The sequence below is a fragment of the Rattus rattus genome, chromosome 5, assembly GCF_011064425.1.
Source record: "Rattus rattus isolate New Zealand chromosome 5, Rrattus_CSIRO_v1, whole genome shotgun sequence".
Classification (NCBI taxonomy): domain Eukaryota; kingdom Metazoa; phylum Chordata; class Mammalia; order Rodentia; family Muridae; genus Rattus; species Rattus rattus.
Window position 1 is genome coordinate 155,478,546 of NC_046158.1, and position 21,283 is coordinate 155,499,828.

At 50.0% G+C, this 21,283-nt stretch overlaps 3 protein-coding genes across 5 annotated transcripts in view; 2 read left to right on the forward strand and 1 right to left on the reverse strand.

Moving 5' to 3' along the window:
- Positions 1-648: 648 nt before the first annotated feature.
- On the reverse strand, positions 649-3,746 carry Ppp1r3d (protein phosphatase 1 regulatory subunit 3D). Its single transcript, XM_032904916.1, has one exon. It carries the CDS (start codon positions 3,460-3,462, stop codon positions 2,623-2,625), a length of 840 nt encoding a protein of 279 aa, XP_032760807.1. The 5' UTR covers positions 3,463-3,746; the 3' UTR covers positions 649-2,622.
- On the forward strand, positions 3,737-11,497 carry Fam217b (family with sequence similarity 217 member B). 3 transcript variants are annotated; one of them, XM_032904915.1, is made up of 5 exons: positions 3,737-3,964; positions 5,862-5,973; positions 6,719-6,804; positions 9,430-10,610; positions 10,642-11,497. In XM_032904915.1, the coding sequence occupies exons 3-4, from the start codon at positions 6,779-6,781 to the stop codon at positions 10,559-10,561; spliced, it is 1,158 nt and encodes a 385-aa protein (XP_032760806.1). In that variant the 5' UTR covers positions 3,737-3,964; positions 5,862-5,973; positions 6,719-6,778; the 3' UTR covers positions 10,562-10,610; positions 10,642-11,497. The 3 variants fall into 3 exon arrangements, with proteins under 3 accessions (XP_032760806.1, XP_032760804.1, XP_032760803.1); XM_032904913.1 differs by having other exon boundaries at positions 3,789-4,166; XM_032904912.1 differs by lacking the exon at positions 3,737-3,964 and having other exon boundaries at positions 5,645-5,973.
- A 7,786-nt stretch (positions 11,498-19,283) lies between these two features.
- Cdh26 (cadherin 26) overlaps positions 19,284-21,283 on the forward strand; it is a 52,535-nt gene continuing 50,535 nt past the window's right edge. Inside the window, exon 1 of the mRNA XM_032902656.1 lies at positions 19,284-19,334. Coding sequence (XP_032758547.1) covers positions 19,284-19,334 — 51 coding nt within the window. The remainder of the gene's footprint in view (positions 19,335-21,283) is intronic.

Consider the following 21,283-nt stretch of genomic DNA (forward strand, 5'->3'; position numbering starts at 1 on the left):
GTCCTCTGAGTCTCTGTAAAGGGACAGAGCAGTGGTTCTCAACCCGTGGGTCACAATCCCACAGAGGTTACAGACCCTGCTCGAGCATCAGATATATTTACTTGACCATTCTTAACAGCAGCAAAATTACAAGTATGAAATAGCAATGAAATGGCTTTATGGTCAGGGATCACCGCAACATGAGCAACCGTATTCGATGTTGGAAGCATTGGGGAGATAGAGAACAACTGGGTGAAAGGCTAAAGGCAGGGAAGGGTTATGGGAGAGCACCCTATCTGCACAGCCTTAGGGCAATCCTAGTATGGCTGCATTAGGTCCCCTTACTCCATTGCCCCAAACTTCCCATAACCCCTTACCCATTGCCCCAAAATAAGCCTAACAAACACATTGGTTACCAAAGAAAACTGGCATCATTATACCTTTGCTTTTTCCTGAGGTAGGAGGAGGGGTGGGCTTTGTTTACGTCTCCCCAGGTAAAGTATTTTACACACATACAACTCCCTCCTCTGCTAATGCAGAGGTCCCTCCCTAGAAGGCTCAGTCCTCATCCAGGGCTGGAGAAGAGTGAGATTTCCATCTGAAAGATCTCGACAACAAGACGTTTCAAGTTGCGTCTTCTGGAATAGAGAGGCCACAGCACACACCAGCTTAACAAAGGGACTTTTGTTTTTTCGCACGTGTTCTTTAATATTCAGGCTTGAGTAAAATGACTTTAAATGACAGGCAGTAAAACACAACTCAGTGAGTGCACAGTCGACACAATTTTAACATCCCAACAGTCCTAAGTGTGTCTTGGGGTCAGAAAGTTCACCCTGAATTATCTTTACAGCTTTTATTTACTAGGTACTTGTTTAATCAAGCAGAATTATCTCTGAGTTTTAGATTTCAAATGGTTGGTATGTCTTAAAAGGCACCTTCAGGTTCCCTTGATTTTGATAATGCGTCCTTTACTTTTCTGTAACCAGAACCTGTGGACAAGCGAGAGGCGTTCCCATGGACTGTAAAACTCTCTACGCGCTCTCGAGCATCGGTGCTCCTGACTTTGACTTGAGTCTGGCCCATTCTCTTGCACTCTGGACAGGGGCCAGGGACAGAGTTGCCATGACCCTCCGGGGTTCGCTGACCTAATTGAACAGCTCATTAAGCAGTGGGAAATGCCACTGGGAGCTTCTCACTCCTGAATGCCAAGGCAGTGCGTTGTCCTAGCAGCCAAAGGCTGGGTGGTTTTATTGTGGGACATCCACTGTCTCAAAAGCAAAAGTCCCATCTTGGAGGTCTTGTCCACCTCAATTCTAGCACCTGCTGTCAGAGAGACCCAAAGCTCAGCACCAAAAATATTTGCCAGCCTCTCCATGGGGGCTTTAGACAGCAGGGGTCAGCTAGCAGTCTGGACTAAGTTGGAGGTTTTGGTTGTTTTCTTTTTTTAAACTATGTAACATCTTAAAACTAGGAATTAAACCCGTAAAAAAAGTTAGCAACTTTCCTAACAGAAGGCACAAAGAATAAAGTGGCCGGCATCTGTGAAACCTGACATAACAGTTCAATTTAAAACCCATTAGCTGTATAAAAATCCATGAATTATTCTTCCTCCAGTGCCCTGGCTAATTCTAAGAACCACCCAGGTTCACTTGGAAGCTGGCTTCCAAAATATGGATGCTGGAACCTTTCCATACTTAGAAATTAAAAAGTCACCTCTTTCGTGGAAAAGGTCTCTGGGATGGGCACGCCTGCCTGAATCCCTGTGGCCACTTGAAAACGTAAATTACTTAAGGCAAGATCTTTTTAAAGGCTCAGGTAGTTTCAAACTTAAACAGAATGTGGCCTGCTAAGACACAGACCCACAACCAGACCAGTAGAAGACAAACGCGTGAACAGGCAGTCCCTGAAGAGAAAGGACTGTCTGGGCTAAGTTGCTCAGTTGGAAGCTTTTCAGTCCACTCTTTCCGAGCCGTTGATGTGGGAGGCACCGGCTAACCAGGGCAGCCTCGAAGCCCAGAAATGGTTGTGTGATGACAGATGAGCTCTAAGTGCCTTCGCTATTAATAGTCTCCACTGTTGGAAGGCTACAGACACTGGCAAGCAAACATGGTCTCAGGTTTTCACCATCCCAGGGTGGAAATGCCTCGAGGGACCATAATGTGGGCTACACTGTGTATTCTTTACAAATATTACAGGGGGTGCAAACAGACAACAGGCCTTCTTTAAGCTGATTAAATCTAGAGTATTCCTGAGAAAGCGTCCACCATGAGTGGAAGGCTAACCTCACAATAATAAATAACAGATACTTGTGTTTAGACATTGAAGAGACATGCAAAAGGCCTTTCTTGCAAAACACTGACCTGGGTCCTCCTGAAGTTGAAGACCACAATCCCATGCACCTGCCCTCCCACACCCTCTCCACAATGTATTACACAGGCTCCTGGTCTTCTGACCCTGACAAGCTCTCCAGAGAATTCACTACAGGGCAGGCCAGGCTACAGCCGCAGGGCTTCACAGTGAGAAATGAGGCCAGGAAACCGGGAAGGAAGGGTGGGATGGGAGATGGCGGCTCAGAGAGCTGCACTGGTGGGAAAGGGACTGCAGGTCTGCAGAGGTGGAAGCTCCACATTCACAGCCTGCAGTTCAGATGAAGTGGATCCAGCTCTCCTCGCACTCCCCGCGTGGCATGTGCAGGGCATGACTGCGACAAGTAAGGCTATAGTCGTGACCATCATTGTTGTCCCAGTACTCGGCACCAGCCACGCCATAGCGCAGCGCGAAGTGTACCTGGGAGCCAAGCTCCAGCAGGAAGGGAGGCACAGGAAAGCCGAAGGCAAAGATGTCCTCGGTACCTTCAGCACCCGCAGGCCCTCTCCAGCGCGCCACTGCTTCGTGCGCACTGCGCCAGCCAGAGAAGGTGTAGCGCACGGTCACCTGCTTCTCGAACGCCACGTTGCGCACGCGCACTGTGCCACTGATGCCTAGGTCGGAGCAGGTGACACGTTCCAGGCACACGAGCTGCCGCGCCAGGCGATCTCCGAAGCCCGGGACTTCGATGGGCGGCGGGAAGTCAGGAACCAGGCACTGCAGTGTGAACTCCAGATCCTGGCTACTGCAGCACAAGTCCGAGTTTATGGCTAGGCGCGACAGCACGTGCAGTGGCACGGACGGGTCATCGCCTGCGTTAAACACCTTGACCTGCGCCAGTTCCAGGCCCAGCGCGTCAGCGAAGCGCACTCGGACCTGCCGGTTGCAGCCGGCTCCGCACGCGGAGCCCTGGGCTCCTGCAGCCTTGGCACGGCGCTCAGGGGAGGTGGGCAGAGAGCGCGAGCGTCGTTGGATGATGGGCCGCAGGCGAGGGTCACAGCCCGGGGGTCTGCAGGATCGTCCGTCCATGTCCGAGAGGCAGCTGAGGCTCCGGGGTGCGAGTTTCCGGGGTCCCGGGGTCGAGGGCAGCAGGGCAGAATCAGGGCCTTTTGACATGGCCCAGCTGGGCTGGTGTCACCGCCGAGCCACTGGGCGTTAGGGCTGGACAGCCTCTGGGAGCCCTGAGGCACCGCACCCAACAGGGAGACTGTGCTGGCGGCCTGGCCGGCGTCTCAGCGGCGGACGGTCTCGAGCGGCGGGTGGCGCTCTTCTAGGCAGCTTCCCGGGGCGTTGCGTCCTGCACGGTTGCGCCTGCTTCTCTCCCCTTCCTTCGAGGGCTTACGGGAAGGCCAGGAACCCCGCCGCCTAGACGCTCAGCTGCCCGCAACTTCTCTAAGCGCAACTCCCCGGCGCGCCCCCGGCGCGCCCCGCCCCTCGTGACGCCGCCCGCGGGCACGTCCCACCAGCTCGCCCGGCAGCCCTGCGCTGCCCCACGGTGCCGGAACCGCGCACCCCGCGACCACCCCGCCCCCACCCTCCCGCCGCAGCGCTCCCTCCCCGCCGCAGCGCAGCCGCCGCCCCCGGGAACCTCGTCACGTGCGTTCAGGCGGCGGAGCAGGTCTGCTGGGTTTCCTTGGTGCGTGTGCCTGCGCGCTGCACCCATCCATCCGCGATGATGTCTGCAGCAGCCTAGGGCGTGCTGGGTGCCTGCTGCGTGGCCTTCCTTGGGCTGGAGGAGTGGGGTGGTCTCCTCCACCGGGTGGGGGCGGAACAGATCCCAGCCTGGGTTGGCCTGGCCCCGAGCTGGCCCTGGGACTATGGTGAGCGGCTAGCCAGGCAGCTCTGGCCACCATTCTCCAGCGGCCAGACCCAGGAAAGATTTTGCCGCTGAGGGAAGCATCATACCCACACCTCCCCACCAAGCTTTGCCTCCCCATTGGCCAGGCAGCCAGTTCCCTGGGGAGGACGGGGGGGGGGTTGGGGGTGGAGGGGAGGCGGGGTGCTGCTTCTGTTAGCCCGACTTGCAGCCAGAGAGGAAGATTGGGAAAGGGGCTAATGCCCATGATGGATTGTGCAGCTGCCCTCTGGCTCTTGAGCGTTTTTGTAGCCAGGATCTTTTGAGCTTTAGTTTTGCTGCTATGCAAGCTGAAGCCGTGCGCTTCACCGCCTCTCTGTCTGTCGTCCCCACTCCTGCATCCTGATTGCACCGCAGGCTCTTATTTCTCTGAGGAACTTCATGCACAGGACTATGTGTCAAGTTTGTCAGGTAGATGAGGGGCCATGATGCACTATAGATTTTAAAGAGTGCGCCTGGGTCAGACATTCTGTCATGGTTTCTTACCCACTTTGGTGCAGAAAGATCAGGATAAGGAAAGAGGATAGGCCAAGAACGATTTCTCCATCTAAAAGGAATCAAGCCCGTTGGTTGTGGGGTAATTGACCATAAAAGGCCCTGTTAGGATTTTTTGTTCTCTGCACATGCAAACCTAAAAGTCTTACATAATTATGGTGGGAAAGCCCAGGGTTGGTTCAGAAAATCTCCCAGGATCCCATCTCTTTTCCATTTGACAGAGGCTGGAGAAATATGGGAGAAAAACGTTCAGTTTCCAGGCCTGCTTTCTCAACAGGCCCCTCATGACGATGGGACCTGCACTTCATACTGAGACAGCATATAGCACATAATGGGTGTTAGTACACTGATGATCTTTTAAATGTTTTAAAAATTACACGGATGTGTATACACACATGAATGCAGGTGCTCTGGGAGGCCAGGGGAGGGTGTTGGCCTGGAAGTGGAATGACAGGCCCTAGTGGGCCACCCACATGGTGCTGGAAGCTAAACTGGGGTCCGCTGGAGGATTAGTAGCTCTGGACTCTTGAGCCATCTCTCTGGGCCAGCCCTGATGATTAGAGGACTGATATGACAGAGAAGATAGAAGAATTCAGGGATGCCCTGAGTTCTAGAGTTTTATCTCTGTGGGATGAGGGCCTTGTGCACAGTCTGTACTCTTTAGACTGTCTTACGCTTACTGGATGAGTGAGTGAATGAATAGACAGGGGAGCTTTAGAGTAAAAGGCAAATTTAGTTGATGTTATTCCAAGGAAGTGGGTATGTGTGTGCATGGGTGGGGTTTGGAATCCGTTCACAGCACTCTTATACTTAATAGCTGTCATGGGGGTGCGGGGTACTGAGCAGTCCCAAAACCCTTGCTGGGCAGTTCGCACCTGCCTTCAACCCAAGCTCCAGGGGATCTGGCGCTCTAGCTTCCGAGGGCATCCACCCTCACACGTGCCCATTCCCCTACCACACAGAGATAGTTGAACTGTAAAGACACAACACCCCTGCCCCCATTTCTAACTTCATAGTGCAGAATGCTGAGTCTGCACAGCTGCAGACAGCTTCGAGGTTTCAATGTGGCCCAAACACAGAAACCAAACGCACAGAGCCCAGCAACCGGATGCTGGAGGGCCGGTTGCCATCAGTGTCATTACTGTCAGTGTTCTTCTGTTTCCAGTTCCGGTGGCTCTTCAGCCTTTCCGAAGATAAGGGGAATAAAGAAGTCACCTCCCCAGCTGTCATCATCCGGCAGCAGATTGAGCAAGAAGATTCTGAGCACTGCAGAGAAGGTGATGTAACTCTGAGAGAAGCTCTCACTTAGATTTGTCTCAGTACTTTCTGTATGCTGTATGCTTCAGGCGCACGAGTCTGTGTGCACGCACGCACGCACGCACGCACGCATGTGAGTATGTTGCCTGTGTGTTCTGCTGCATTACTTAGATAACACTTAAGTAATGATTTGTTGTTTTTATTTTATAGGGCACTGCTATAAATAGATCCACTGAAGTCCATCTTGGGGAACCAGTGAGTTAATTGGGGTCACTTGTAGTAACATGGGTGACTCAAAAGCAGCCACATCACCCACGCTTCCGCTACAGTACAAGGGACAGTGCACAAAAGTAGCGTCCTTGCACACACACCCCATACACCCTCTACATCCTGTTCACTTTACTGTTCCCAAGACCACATGCTGTTGGGGAAGTAGGTATGACCGGCTGCTAGCAAGAGCAGGAGAGAGGGAGGGGAAAGGGCCCCTCAGTTGGAGATCTGACTACTTTCCTTTCTAGGTCTGGGCAATGTTGATAGGCCCTATCTTTCTAGGGTGTCCTGTGACTTCTTTCTACTAAGGAAACTAACAGGCCAGATCTTGCTGTGGACAATCAGCTGATCTGACTCAAGACAGTAACAGTTATATGATGCCAGGAGGATAGTTCTGCGACTGTAGCGTGTGTGTATGTGTGTGTGTGTGTGCATGCCTGTGTGTGTTCATGTGAGTTCACAGCACTTTCTGTTCAGTAATCTGTTCTTTTTTAGACAACCCATCAACCCGAAGATGATGAGCAGCCCTGTGACCTCTTCAAGACAAGGAATAGGATGAGGGACTGTCACCAGAAAAGCAGGTAACTGGTCCTTCAGTTCTACTGAGTGAGCCTCACTCATGCTTTGATTATGGCAGAAATGAGTAGACCGGCCTCTTCCAGCTCCGGTAGCTGGTTTCAGTCAGCTGCTGTCCATTGGCTTTCTCTTGTACAGAGGGGAGGGCTGCTGCTGAAGGCTGGTGTGTGTGATGGCGGCTGCTTGTGAACATCTTTTTCTTAAGAGATTGGTTTGTTTTTGTTTTGTGTGTATTTGTTTGTGTGTATTATTTTTTGAGTATTTTGCCTGCCTGCAACTGGACACCTGGTACCTGGGAGGCCAGAAGAAGGCATTGGTCCCCTGGAACTGGAATTAGAAGTGGGTGTTGGGACTGAACCAGAGTCCTCTGCAAGAGCAGCCAGTGCTCTAAACTGCCAAGCCATCACTCCAGTCTGCAAACAAAAATGTTAACAGTTGTGAATTCCCAGTGACAGCTGTTTCTTCATTTGTATTCATTGCCTGGCTGTACTGAACTAACATAGTCTACATTCTGTACAAGGCTGATGCTTCTTCAGATAATCCTTGAGTACTGTTGGGATCCCTGCACAAAGAACCCCTCAGCTTCTAGGAAGTACATTGTCCACTTCCTGTCAGCTTCCAGGAAGTACATTGTCCACTTCCTGTCAGCTTCCAGGAAGTACCTTTGTCCACTTCCTGTCAGCTTCCAGGAAGTACCCTTGCCCAATTCTCCTCATCTGACTCCTGTCACAAGGAACTTCTATTACCTTTAGTATGTATTTTGTGTGTATTTAAACCATCTTTGAAGAACATATGATTGGAAAATAAACCAAGAAGAAGGTATTTTCAACTCCTTTGAGATTCTACCTCAGTGCAGAGTACTCTAGAAGGAGTTCATGGTGTATCAGGAGTGAATATATTGTTACTTCTCTTTGCTGGCTGTCCCATTTGTACTGAATTATCATAGTACCATAGACTGTACTTTTGTCCTTTTTTATGTTTTATTTACTTTGTGTGCATGTCCATGCATGCCACAGTGCGCATGCATGCTTAGAAGATAACTTGAAGGAGCCGATTCTCTCCTATTATGTGGGTCAAAGGGCAAAAGGATCAAACTCAGGTCATTAGTAGGGGCGGGTGCTTTTATCTGACAGTGCATTTTGTCTTTTTCAACACAGCTTTTCCTGTTTGGAAAGATAGTAATAACTTTATACTTTATATCGACTTTATATAGTATGACCCCTGGCATAGGTTAGAACGAACAATGAAAAACTCACATACTGAGGTTTTGGTTGGCTCAGGGTCTCGGCCACTTGGTGGTTAAACAGTGAAATAAGTCTGGGCTGGGGATGGCTTAGTGCTGTAAGTACTCACCAAGCAAGGGTGAGGACTGGAGAACTCATGTTGTATGAATTCACGTGTGATTCCAGCCTTGGAAGGTAGAAACAAGAACCCCTGGCTGCCTGGCTGGCTGCCTGGCTGGCTGGAGACGTGGTTCAGTTATTAGAAGTCCACACTGCTTTTGCAGGGGCCCCAAGTCTGGTTCCCAGCACCCACATTAGGTGGCTCACAATTCTCCTCAACTCCAACTCTAAAAGGATCTGACGCCCTGGGCCTCCTCAGGCTCCTTGAGTCTTGTGCATAGAAGCGCCCACCCACCATACTTGTAATTAAAAACAATGAAGGTAAACTTCAAAGAAAAGACTAGCCACACGAATGAGCTCTGTGTTTGATTAAGAATCCCTGCCTCCACCGTGGAAGATTGATCACCAGTGATTTATAGCATCAGCCTTGAGGTCCACATGCATGCGCACACATTGAAGCTGCATACAAGCAAAAACATGCACACGTGCACACATTAAAACATCCGTATACCCACAGGTTAAAACATGCATATATCTGTATGTTAAAACGTATGTGTGTATACCCACATGTTAAAGCATGTTCATACCCATACATTTAAAGAAAAATGAGCGAAATACCCGACAGATTATTTTAGGTACCAGGGATTAAATCTGGGGCTTTGCACAAGCAAATAAGCCATCAGTGATGCCTGGCCCAGCCTGCAACACTTCGAGTTGACATTGTTTCTATACTTCTCCTAAATTACGTCTACGAAAGGGGGCTGTGGGGTTTACGACTGAGTATTTCCCAAGATTTATTTGCTTATTTATTTACTCGAGACGAGGTATCCCTGGCTGACTTTGAACTCACAGACATCTGACTGTCTCTGCCTCCTGAGCGCTGGAATTAAAGGCGTGTGCTTCCAAGAGCAGCTGCGTTTCTGAGTATTTTCAAACACTAACAGAACAGTCTTATGGCAGATTTTAAAAGTGATGTTTTTTTTTTAAAGGTATACACAGTTGCTCTAAAAGTATAATTAAAAAAAAACCACACTGAAAATTGGTTAAGTCTTTAGATGTTGAGCATTGCCACTCGATAGTATACATGTGTCCACGTTTGGGGCAGCCGTTCTCTGCTGACCATGACTAGAGTGTGGAGGGGAAACTGTTTTTGCTAACCAGCTTCTATAAAGCACCTGGGGGGCTCACATTCACAAGGACACAAGGATGAGGGTGTTGGCAAGGGGTTCTCCTTTCCCTAGCTATCAGTGAGTAGACTACAGTTTTACTTTTTTTTTTTTTTTATAGCAGTATAAATGCTGGCTCATCCTGGAATCAAGTACAACCTTCAAAGATATCTTCGGGGAAAAGGCCGAGTGAACTGCAAGGACCCCGTGTCTCTTCCCAGCCAAGGAGCAGCCTTCTTGGTATCTCCCAGCCAGCAGCAGATAAACTTGTGGAAACCATTCCCAGGGAGGGAAGACAGGAGCAGGCCGAGCTCAGCTCCAGGTATCAGGCTGCCTCTGGAGGCAGGCTGTTCCTTGACTTCCACTCCATGGAGATCATTAAGGGAGGTGCTGATGAGGACAGTGCCAGTGACCTGTCAGACTCAGAGAGAGTGGCCATCCCCCCTTCTCCATTCACACCTCCAGATCTCAACCTCCGAGCGGAAGAGATAGACCCCGTTTCCTTCAGTCTTCACCCAGAGCCGAGCCAGGCAGAGTCTGGACACTCTTACCCTGACTTTCTTCCACCTCCTTTCAATTCCTGGGACCTCCGGGACATGGCTGTTGAGTACAGGAGCGAGGCCCTGCCTCGGGCCACGGGACTCCTTGGGAAGTACATAGACAGACTTCTTCAACTAGAATGGCTGCAGGTCCAGACTGTGCAGGGTGAGAAGGCCCGAGCTGCTAAGGCCAAGCTCCCTGGTGCTGCTGGGGGGCTGAAAAGCCCTGGACGGGGTAAGCTCCTTACCAGTTCTCTGTCTAAGCCCTTACCATCCCCGGAAGGGATTTCAAAGCCAGGCCCTTCTCGGAAGAAAGGTTTTCGCCATGAAGAAGCCCACCCATCATACTATGCATTTGAGACTTTGCCTAACTCTGGGGATGGTCCTGGCCGACCCAGGCTGTGTTCCCAGAAGCAAGCTCCGGAACTGAGGATGGAGAAGAAGAAGAAATCAAGCAAGGGCCCCAAGCCTCAGGTCCGTGCTCCACCCTATGTGGAGGGCAACCCCGCCATGGAAGCCAATGGTAACATCCGAATTCCCAAGCAATCTCCCGTGCTTCTGGACCGGGTGGGTTCCTACAGGGCCTCCAGGACACAGGCGCACGTGGACCTGAAGAAAAAGGGGAGCGCGAATAACTGTGGTTGCGCCCCTTCATCCGGTGAGAAAAAACTCAAAACAAATGGAGCCAAGCAAAGCACATATAAGTTAAAGTGACCCCTGAGGTAAAGAATTGTAAAGGCCTGCAGATGCCTACAAAGATGGGGAGTGGGGGAGGGGAAGGAGAGGGGCCGGAAGGGGAGGGGCTCTCCCCAAAGCAGTGGCGGAGCTAGAACCCATTCCTGATAACTAACTCAAGCAGGCACTCAGTTACCCCAGCCCGCCTCATCAGTTACTTTCTCAATAAGGCTTAGTAAGCTCTTCTTTATACACACAGTCATAAGCACCCGAGGGAGCGCCCTGTAGGTAAAAATTAACCTGTGTGCCTGGGACACAGAGGATTGAAGCAGCCAGGCCAGGCAGTCGGCATAGACCTGGCCCCAGTGTCCCTGTCTATGTAGTGCAGGGGAAACTGTGTGCTGCTTTAAGGGAGAAACCCTAGCGTGTGTGAAGAAAGGCCCTGCTGGCTCACTGCCTGTCGCTTTTGCATAAACCCTCAAGCAGAGTTTCTGTCCAGTCCTTCCCTGCTCTGTTGCCCCATCCCCCAGCCTCAGTTCCACTGCAGTTAGGGAGCTCGCATTTCTATTTTGAGGGTCATTTATCTGAAGCGGTTCATTGCCAGAGGCAAAGGCATCCGGATCACCCATCTGATGCATTTTAAAAGGCATTTTAAGTCCCGGGGTAGTGTTCTAGCCCATTCCTGGGTTCTCTTAACTGAAGTTTGTGGATTTTTCCAGAGCAGAGGCGACGGGCCCAACCATTGTTGCTGCTATCTGATGAGGCAAAAGGAAAAAAAAAGGGGGAAGAAAAAGAAAAAAGAATGCCTGGGCACACTAGACTTTTGGGTAGCCATGAGCAATCTGTAGGATTACTCAAAATGTAAGTCGTTAAATTGCTGACTAGGGACCATATCCTGTTGTTCTGGGTCAAAACTAAGGCTCTATTTCCGTTTGTAAGAGAGCAGGGTTTTCTAATTATGCCTGGGGCCAGCGATGGGAGCAGACACATTTACAGAGAGAGAGACAGAGAGAGAGAGGCAGGGAGAGAGAGACAAACAGAAAAACAGAGTCAGAAAGACACACACACACACACACACGCACGCACACGCACACACACACACACGCACGCACACGCACAGGCAGAGAGAGAAAGAGAGAGTTAGTTACTGGATACTATCCTAAGTGTACTTATCTGGTTGTGGCTTCCTGCCTCCCACACAGGCATCTTCCTCAGCTGCATCCAAGTCCTCTCTGCCTGGGGAGCTTTCCTCGGTGAGCTTCTACAGACCTTCCTAGGTTGCTGCTTCACAGACTGTGGCTGTGTTTTAAGGACTGCAGTTAGCTTCCTCCTTGGAAGGGACTAGACTTGTTCTGGGCGTGGTGATTCTATTGTTTTTTTTTTTTTTTTTTTTTTTTTTTTTACGTTTGAGACAAAGGACAAAGGTTACTTGTTGCAGTTGGAAATAACAATGGCTCCCTCGGCCCCAGGTGTCTGTGACTGAGATGAGTTTATCACCAGGACCAGCTGCTAAGGTTAACTGTCCAACGCTCTGTAAAGCGTGGTTTTTATCATACTGAACAACATGTGGACTTTTTTTTTTTCAGCCCCTTTTCTTTAAGACTTTATTTTCAGATTCTTTTGGCACTGTCCTCCCGGAGAAAACATGTTATTACATGGAGGTCTCGAGCCTTTTTATGGGACCAAAATCCATTCATGTTGCAGGCAGCCCACACATGCAATGTCCGAGTTTGCCCATGGTGTGCACCTTGTGTTGGGAGAGCAATAACACCCTGCACCCTCTTCTCACCTGAGGGAGGCCCCGTGTCCACTTCCCTACTCCTTGGAGCACATGACTCTCCCTTACTCTTTCCCTCGATTTTTACGCAGATTCTTTGGAAGCTAAGGGGCCAGGAAATGTGAGCATAACATCATATACATGAACATGCTTATATGTTCCCTAGGGTAGCACCCACAGGGTTTCTTTCCTGTTATACACCTGTGTGGGTCTCTTAGACCCTGGCAGGCCAGAGTGAAGTTCCTTTTCCCTTGCTGGATATGAGTCTGAGCCGAAACTGTCACAACTAGGGAACGCAAAGATGGTGACTCAAGCATTCGTTCCCTGCACACTTAACTGAAGCTTTTTCTTGATCTAGGGGACTAGAATTCACGTCCTGTGTTTAGACAGCCCTAGAAGCCTGAGGCAGTGACTTTGTTTACCTCTCTGCCCAGGTCGATTGTCTGAGAGTTGAACAGTGTTACTGGATAGGATCCAGGTGCTAATGAACAGCACGGTTTGCTGCAGTCACATTCAGTACAGTTATTTGAGCACAGCCTTTTCCATGATCCCTGAAAACTTACCCCATGGAGGCAAGTAGACAGCCTCAGGCACTGAACCAGAGTATACCATGACAGTGACAGAGGAGTACCCTTCTGGGAAGTGCTTTGCACCTGAGGGGTCATGGCCCTCACATTTAAACCAGCCCAAACCCAAGAGGAATATAAGGAAAACAGTATTTCAGATGTAATAACATCAGTGAGTGGAGAGAAAAAAAAAGCACAACCAGAATTGTTACTGACTTGAACGTCACAGCCACTGTGGGGAAAAGATAGTCGTCACGGTCTTCATGCACAAGGAAGGCTCGTTCTGAACCTGCGAACTATTGGGATCGTGTTCTAGAAAGACCTAAGACGACTTCCTAGGTGGCTTCCACATTATTTTTCTTTCCATTCATTTCCTTGAACGGTTAGGTAGAAATCTAAACTCCTAGTGGTATTGTGTTCAAGATAACAGCAGTATTTATTGTTTACTTGTGTACATGTAGAAGATGTATTAAAGTGACCCATGAACACACTCAGCGTGTCCATTTGCTGTTGTGATGCTGTATGTTTGGTTTTGTGTGTAGAAAAACAGAACTCACGTCAGCTCTTGTGAACTTGGGCTCCTCCTTCCTTGAGACAAATTAAACAAAGCAAACGTTGTCCGGAACTTTCCGGCTTGATGTGATTCCTCTTGTTGCTTTTAACGCAGTTGTCTTTCCAATCTGTCTTTATTTTCTGGTTGTTCCCGAGAGTTGCCGAGGATAGGATTCTGTTCCCCTGACCTTCCTGCCCATACTGCCCAAGAACAAGGGCAGCCATGTTGCTTCACCTGTCAGAGGCCTGCAGCTGTGAACTACGTGAATCATTGTCTTCCTCAAAGGTGGTGAGGAGTTGGCGGGAGAGGCGCAGGCTGCAGCTCCACTGTGCGTGCTGATCCACTGTGCGTGCTGATCCACTGTGCGTGCTGTGCAGAACTATCCATCAACCAAACTGCTACTGTCGTCCTGGATTCAGCTGTGCCCTCTTGCAAAGGATCACCACAAGTGGGTTGTTGACCTTGACTTCCCCTCACAGGAGGATGAGGAGGCTTGTGGGACCCTCACAGGAGTGTCCAGCCATTCCTAATCACACATGTGCAATTGTGCTTGGCGTGTGTGTGTGTGTGTGTGTGTGTGTGTGTGTGTGTGTGTTGGGGGGCGTGGCACTAGAGCACATAGACTGGGAAGGAAGAGGTAAAGGGCTCCATACTACACCACCACGGGGGAAGGTTGGTACATGCTGGGTGAAGTCTTTCCAATGTGGCTGCCTTAAGACCACTGACACTATGGTGGTAGCCGCCACTGTCCTGTAAGGAAGCCTAAGAAATGTTGGTTTCCCAAAGTGGACTATGGCTGTACCCCATCTTGGTTTATTGTTGGGACTTTTGGAGGAGGGTAGACATCAGTCTCCTCTCTTCCCAGGAGGGGATTTTGGCAACACTGACACAATGAGCTCCCAGTGAGCTCCCACCTTAACTCACGCATCTGGAAGGGAGTTGGCTTTTGAGGGAAGCCCTGGCAGAAGCCAGCGTCGGCTGTAAGCCTTCCCAGAGTCCTTTGCAACGCCTTCCTAAAGCCACTTCTGACGTCGAAGCAGGTGCCTCTAAGGACGCCAAACTGCGGTAGTCGTGTCGCTGGGTTAGAAATGGTCCTCTGACATTAGCCAAAGTCACCAAATCGGCGGTATAAACTCCAGGCTTAGACTGTGTGTGAAAAATACAGTTACTTGAGCAGTTGCTCCTCAGTCATCCACTAGGTGGTGACCAAACCTTTCGAGACCCTGGTGAAATCTGTTACTGTCTTCTAACAGAGCAAACAGAACGGGAGAGCAAAGGAATGCTTAGCTTCCGACACAAAGCAGGTCCCTCACTCACCTGTCCTCCTCCGCCACAGATTAAATAAATTCTTAGGTGTGGTTAACTACAGTGGGGGGTTCTCCGGTGTTCCTAGAATGTTCCCTAAACACGAGGCCCTGCCTAGCAGATGTGAAATGACATCATCATCTACAACATCTTGACAGAGAACCCACCTTCACGAGACATCAGTAACGACACCCACACTTATCTGTGTAATATTTACTTAGCAATAGCAAGACTTTAAATATACGTAGAACGTTGGAATGGATTGCTGTGAGTGGGACTGGGAGGCTTGGCTATTTTAGACTCATGGGGCTCAGGAAGCGACACCTTGAACAAAGGGGCTCAGAAGCGAGATCGTTCTGACCCAATCTCTGTACCCCTTCTCCCTGAGGTAAGCCTTAAAAGCTAGAACGGGGGGACAACTGGAAACTGGGAGTACTTTTTCTCTCCTCCCATGCCCTTTCTATGTAAGATCTGGCTGAGAAGACAGTCTCCTATTCTTATCTCAAAGACAGAGCCCATTCCAGGTGTCTCTGTCACATGAGCACTTGCACAAGGCTGTGCAGGCTTCCTTACCCTGAACAGTAGCCTCCTCCCCTCCCCTGAGCCATGGCGTCTTCTGAAGGCTCCTGGTCAAGGAAACTGGCAAAGCTGTTGTGCTTTTGCCTGTCAACTGTCTTTTGTCACATGTGTACACCCAGACCCTTACACTGGGTGACCACGGGATCACACCTTTCTGCCTCTGCAGAGAAACTGCAACCGAAGTATCACAGCAGAGCCTGTCAAGCCCTAGGTGTTATTCGGCTCATGCCTAGGACCTCCCCAAACAATGGGACATCTGCACTTTAATGGAGCCTTGACACCCTCAAGCTGGAGATGCCTGCCTTTCTAGTGCACAGGTCGCATTGCTGCTGCTGCAGAGGCTCTGGCTTTAGATCTCAGGAATCACACAGTGGCTCATCATTGTCTGTAACTCCCAAGGGATCTGGCCCTTCCAGCTTCCCTGGGAACTGTGCCCGTGCACATGGAGCTCTTGCATGTAGACAGGCAAAACACGCATACACATTAAAGCATCAAAACTTTTTTTAAAAAAGAAGAAATACGTTTCATTGAGAACTTGATATGGGGGGGCATCACCTTGAAACCTCTTTAAAGCTCCTTCCCTCTTTTTAGCCTTGTACCTCCCCTTCCCCCCAAACCCTCCCTCCAAAACCTACTCAGACAAATGACTGGAGGGTCTGATAATTCTGCCAGCGGTGTTGTTAGTGTAGAAACATAAAGGCAAATGGTGAATAAGAGGGCAGGGTGGTGGGTGATGGTTTTATTGGTAAAGCACTCAGACCTGAGTCTGATCCCAGTACCTATGTGAAAAGCCAGCTATGGTGGGCACACTTGGAAACCCAGCTCTCGGCAGGGATCGGGAGGTAGAGGTGGGTGGATTCCTGAAGCTCACTGGCTGGCCAGCTATCGAGGTGTGGGCGAGCATCTGGGATGAGATCCATCGTTAGTGCTGCAGGATGGTATGAGCATCTTCAAACCCAAGGAAGGTTGAAAGGTGTCCAGCCATGGGTGTGAGCATCCACGGCTCCTTGTGCTCACTCCATAGCTACCAGGCCACCTCACCTGCCCAGGCCACTCTTGGCTGAAGCCTTCCACAGCAGATTCCCTCTGGGCACCAGCTGAGCTGTATTTCCCTGAGATATCTCTGCCTTGGGAGGCTGTAGCCTTCCCTTGGTGGCCAACGTGTACACCAGACTCAAGCTTTTGGATCTACACCGCTGTTACTGAAAACAGAGCTCTCCCTAGTGCTTGTCTGTTTTATCTGTTTTTGGCTGGGGAGACAAATCAGTCAACATAATGCTTATCACACAAGTTCGAGGACCTGAGTTTGTTCCCAAGAACACACATAAAAATCCAGGCATTGGCTGGGGCCATGGATCAGTGGGTGAAGGTGGTTTCTGTCAAGTGCAGTGCAGTGACCTTCAACCCCTGAGAACTGGAAGGTGGAAGAAGAGAACCAACTCTCACAGGTGGCCATCTGACCTCCACATGCACGCACACGCGCGCGTGCGTGCGCGCGCGCGCGCACACACACACACACACACACACACACACACACACACGATAAATATATAAATGTAATTGAAAATTTAAGTCACTTACGGTGGCATTGGCCACCCTAATGCTGGGAAGGAGAGACAGGAGGATCCCTGGGACTGGCTGGCTGGCCAGCATATATGGTAATTAGCATGCTCAAGGGCAATGAGGAAACCTGTCCAATGAGAAATGATGACCAAGGTTGACCTCTGACCTCCACACATCCATGTAAGTATGCCTGCACACAGACCTGCACTCATAGGGACCCATGTCCCACTGAGGAACACCAATCCCTCTTGAGATTCCTGAGGAGTCAAGCTTTGCCTGTGACCACGAGAACCAAGCGTTGAACTCAATGATCGGCTGACTATGAGTGGCCATTCCTGGAAGTCTTGATCCAGTGGATTCCTAGCAGGAACCATTTTTGATTTCCTAACCTTTTAGTCTCTCAGTTATCCATCTTGCACACATTTTTCTTTAGTCACTTGGGTTGGCTGAAGGAGTCCAGTTTATGAGGTCAATGACAACATGGATGAAAGTCATAGCTCTGTCTTCTGGGTAGGCTGGACCCCCATGTGCCCAGCCTGGTGTTCTACCATCCATTCCAGCTTGAAGAAGGATGTGGTTTCTCACTAGGACATCTCTACCCTGTTTCCTGGAATTTCAAGGCTCTTTTCCCTCAGAGCCTGAGAATGGAGAAAGGAGGATGTTCCATGTTTCTCTGAAGCAGGTGCTTCTGGCCTTCTGCTCTAGTGGAGAAAGCACCGTCATGTGACTACGCAGCTATCTCTGTGCTTCCAACCCCACTGAGGAGTCCTGGCTGATTGTCACCAGAACCCCAGGTGTTTAAAAGCTTACTCTCTAGGGCGAGTGTGCATCAGGTATGGCTAAAGCCTGAGACGACCACAGCCCAAGGACAAAGGCCAATCCCCAAACAGCATTATTTCAATGTAGAACAAGTAAAACTAGAGCCAGTCCCTAGCATCCCCGGGGTTCTTTCCAGAGCATTGCATTCACTGCACTGTCTACATCTAGCTTAGGACACTTGCAAACACTGGATTTAGTGGCTCTGTTCTGAGGCCTCCCAGGACAATCTGCTGGCTCTGAAACTCACACAAAGTAAATCCAGTCGTTGTTACCGATTCCCTCCCTACGCAGAGGGCACCGACCAGCCTGCCACAGCGTTGACGCTTTCAATGCAAGAGGGTCCGACGTGTACGGTAACAGTTGAACACAGATAGCCAGCTTCAGCTCACGCTCTGAGAGAGCAGGACGCTTACAAGGACTGCTGCCCGTTTTGTCCGCTGAAAACTGGCCGTTACTTTAGGCAAGATAAGGAGATAACTCACGTATTAATTAAGGCTGTCAGAGTCCAAGTTCAGGCTTTGCTTGAACATTTGCAAGCTTGACAGGTGATGTCATAGAATCCCAATGTGGTCCTTTCCCAGAATCTAAGTCAAAAGGCCCAGGTTTTCCCACAGACTCGGGCTAGGGGTGGGGTCAGCGGTCTCCATCTCTCTGCCCACTCACTCTTTAACTCCATCAACGTTCGTAAGAGGTTTGGGTAGAAATGGTTTCATACCCCGGAGCCCAGATATGCTTGGCATAAAGATTTTGTAACATGCACTGGAGAGTTATAATTTATTTTTCAGTGCTAGGGGCAGAAGGAAGCCGGGGTCTTGCCTGTGCTTCCAGGTAAGTTCTCTACAGAAGTCACACCCCAAGTCCCCTTCCTTTCTTTCTTCCTCGCATTATCTTCCCTGGGTGTAACTGTATGGGATTCCACTGGAGCGTGGGCACCCTAAGACAGCTTTCTCCCCTCCCCTGGGCTGCTTATTGCTGTGTTCAGCGCCACCCACCCGATGTCTGGCCCAGCAGGGGTCCAGTTAGAAAACAGAATGGGGACTGACAGGCACATTGATTGAGCCACCATCACCATGGGCTCTCCCTCCCTCTTTTTCTTTCTCTCTGGCTCCCCCACCCCCTGGGGAACTCTATATAATTTCTTGGGGTTGTTTTTCCAGTTTCCAGCGACTATAAGAACGATTAAATGCCCCACTATAGAGGGATTATTGGACTTCTATTTAGAAACTAAAAACCAACCAAGAGACGGAGAAACAGAACCCGATCTTCCCATAGGCGCTGGCTTTCTTTCCTCCGGCTGAGCTATAATCCCCAAGGCCGGATGCCCAACCACTTTTCTGTGTACACACATAACTTTGGTGCTTGTATCTGAGCACCTGTTTCCCTAGAACTCGGTGGCCACAGACGAGGTTATGCCTCATCCATCAGCCCACCTTCTCTGACAAATGAAGGCTGGGCGGAGAATACAGGGCGCAGCAAGGTCAAGTGTCATGTCTTAAGTACCCGAAGGGTGACTGGAAGCAATGTCACTGGTTGGAGAGGAAGTGCCTGGCTCCCAGTGAGGCTTCCAGACTCCAAGGACTCTCTGGTGCCCAGCCCAGCATGGACACCAGCGTCTGTGCCTGGTTACTGCTGCTGCTGTCCTTGCCACAGGTGAGCTGAGTGGGGTCCGGGATCTGTGCACAGCATACGTATGTGGGTTTTTAATTTTCTAGGCTAAAGGGATTTGTCAGGGCAACTTGAGCCTGGAGAGAAGCAGGCATTCGGTGGAGACAGGGGGCTGGCTGTCTTTGTAGTAATATAGGCACACAGGGTTCCAGGATGTAGGTAAACGTGGGGTTGAGATCCACATCTTATGGGGGAGTGGGGAGCAGCTGAGGAACTTGATGCCAGTTTATGAAACACACACAGTTTCAAGTTAGATCTTGTCACTTTAAGAACGTTTCCCTACGGTGCCTCTGCCCCCACTTGAAAGGGACTGAGGGGACCTCGGTTAAAACACTCTTAGGTTAAAGACAAATGTGGCAAACCAGTGGGCTACTGAATAACCCCACTGTGACCAGAAGGAGAAAAACAGGGGCTCCACTGGGCTAGTGGTGGCTTCAGCCTTCCTTTTGGTTTTCATAGTCAATGATTGAAGGGGGCTACAATCGTGAGTCACTCGTAAGACTTCTGCTGGGCCAGAGTCTTGGGGGGACACAGAACACAGCAGCAAACACAATAGGAGTTCCGCCTTGGCACGCTTACATGCTAGCAGAGCCCTGCCCCAGTTTTTCAAAGTGGATGCCTTGCCTAGTACCAGTTGCTTGGAGTTACGAGAATTGTCTCCGTTGCCTTTTGCCATGTCAAGAGTTGAGCTTTTAATCAGAGCATTAATCTCATCTATAGTGTTTCCTAGAACCCTGCTTTATTACCCCACATCAGCCTGGATTTAAGTATATTGCAAATCAAATCCTTTCTCCATCTTCCCTGTACTTTCACCTACCCCCAACTCCTCTCTTAAGGAAATGGCAACATTCCCCGCTTGCCTCTGTTGTGTTAGCACAGTGCCCAAGCAGTTAATTCACCTCAAAGGGGAAGTGCGGATGCTGGTGTGGGGAGGGGTGGGGGGAGGGGAGATCCTCCTGAGGATGGTACCTCGGTGTTTGACTGATGGGACTTTATAGACCCTAGGGAATTCTGGTACTTGGGAGCAGGGGATTCTGAGGAATCCGGGGGTTTCAGTGAGGACAACGCAGGGCATTTTTCTTGGTGAAGAACTGTAACTTCAGCAGGTACAGGATCACTCTCTAAACTGGCTGAGAGAAACACAACCCTCCAGGTTCCTCCAGATTCTGTTTGCACCTCCCCCACGCACACCTAATCTCCACAAAGACAGCCTGTGATGTTCTGCTGGGGAGGTGTGGTGTGTATCGGTTTCTCTCTGAACCCCACACCCTTGCTCTGTTTTTTAGTTTTTATCAAGCTCTTTGAGAATTTCATCCATGTTCGGTCATAGTCTCCCAATTATTCCCAGATCCAATCCCTCTCCTCTTCCCACCCAGATTCGAGTACTTAAAAAAAATCAAGATGATTTTGTGTTGCCCAAAAAGAAAACCTTGAGTATGTGGCCTTCCACTAGAGTGTAGTCCATTTACCAGGGCTATGTTCTTATTGAAAACAGAATTTCCCTCCCCAGTGGCTAACAATTACCAACAGTTCCAGGACTCTGACATGAAGCCAAGTGACAAAGTCAGAAGTGTATTCTGTAGGCTAGTGGCCTTGTTCCACATTTGGTGACACCCAGTTTAAAGCCGTCCTCCTGGTTGGTCATTTCTAGTCCCAAGAGCCAAAGAATCCTCAGGTTGGGTTGGGCAGGAGTTAAAGGCCAGAGGGGAGAGAATTCTTCAATAAATGGAACTGGAGTAGGAGGAAAGCCTGGTGTTTTGTGGTTGATATGATGATGGTGGTGGAGGTGGTGGTGGTGGAGGTGATGGTTGTGGGTGGTGGTGATGGTGGTGGTGGTGGTGGTGATGGAGGTGATGGTGGTGGTGATGGTGGTAATGGTGGTGGTGGTGGTGGTGGTGATGGTGGTGGTGGTGGTGGTGGTGATGGTGGTGGTG

What these genes read in the sequence shown, in the direction of transcription:
- Ppp1r3d (XM_032904916.1), bottom strand. Translation starts at nt 3,462, where the DNA reads ATGTCAAAAGGCCCTGATTCTGCCCTGCTGCCCTCGACCCCGGGACCC.
- Fam217b (XM_032904912.1), top strand. Translation starts at nt 5,719, where the DNA reads ATGCTGAGTCTGCACAGCTGCAGACAGCTTCGAGGTTTCAATGTGGCC. An exon ending in TTCTGAGCACTGCAGAGAAG is followed by an intron (nt 5,974 to 6,718) that starts GTGATGTAACTC and finishes GTTCTTTTTTAG; the next exon opens with ACAACCCATCAACCCGAAGA. An exon ending in GACTGTCACCAGAAAAGCAG is followed by an intron (nt 6,805 to 9,429) that starts GTAACTGGTCCT and finishes TTTTTTTTATAG; the next exon opens with CAGTATAAATGCTGGCTCAT.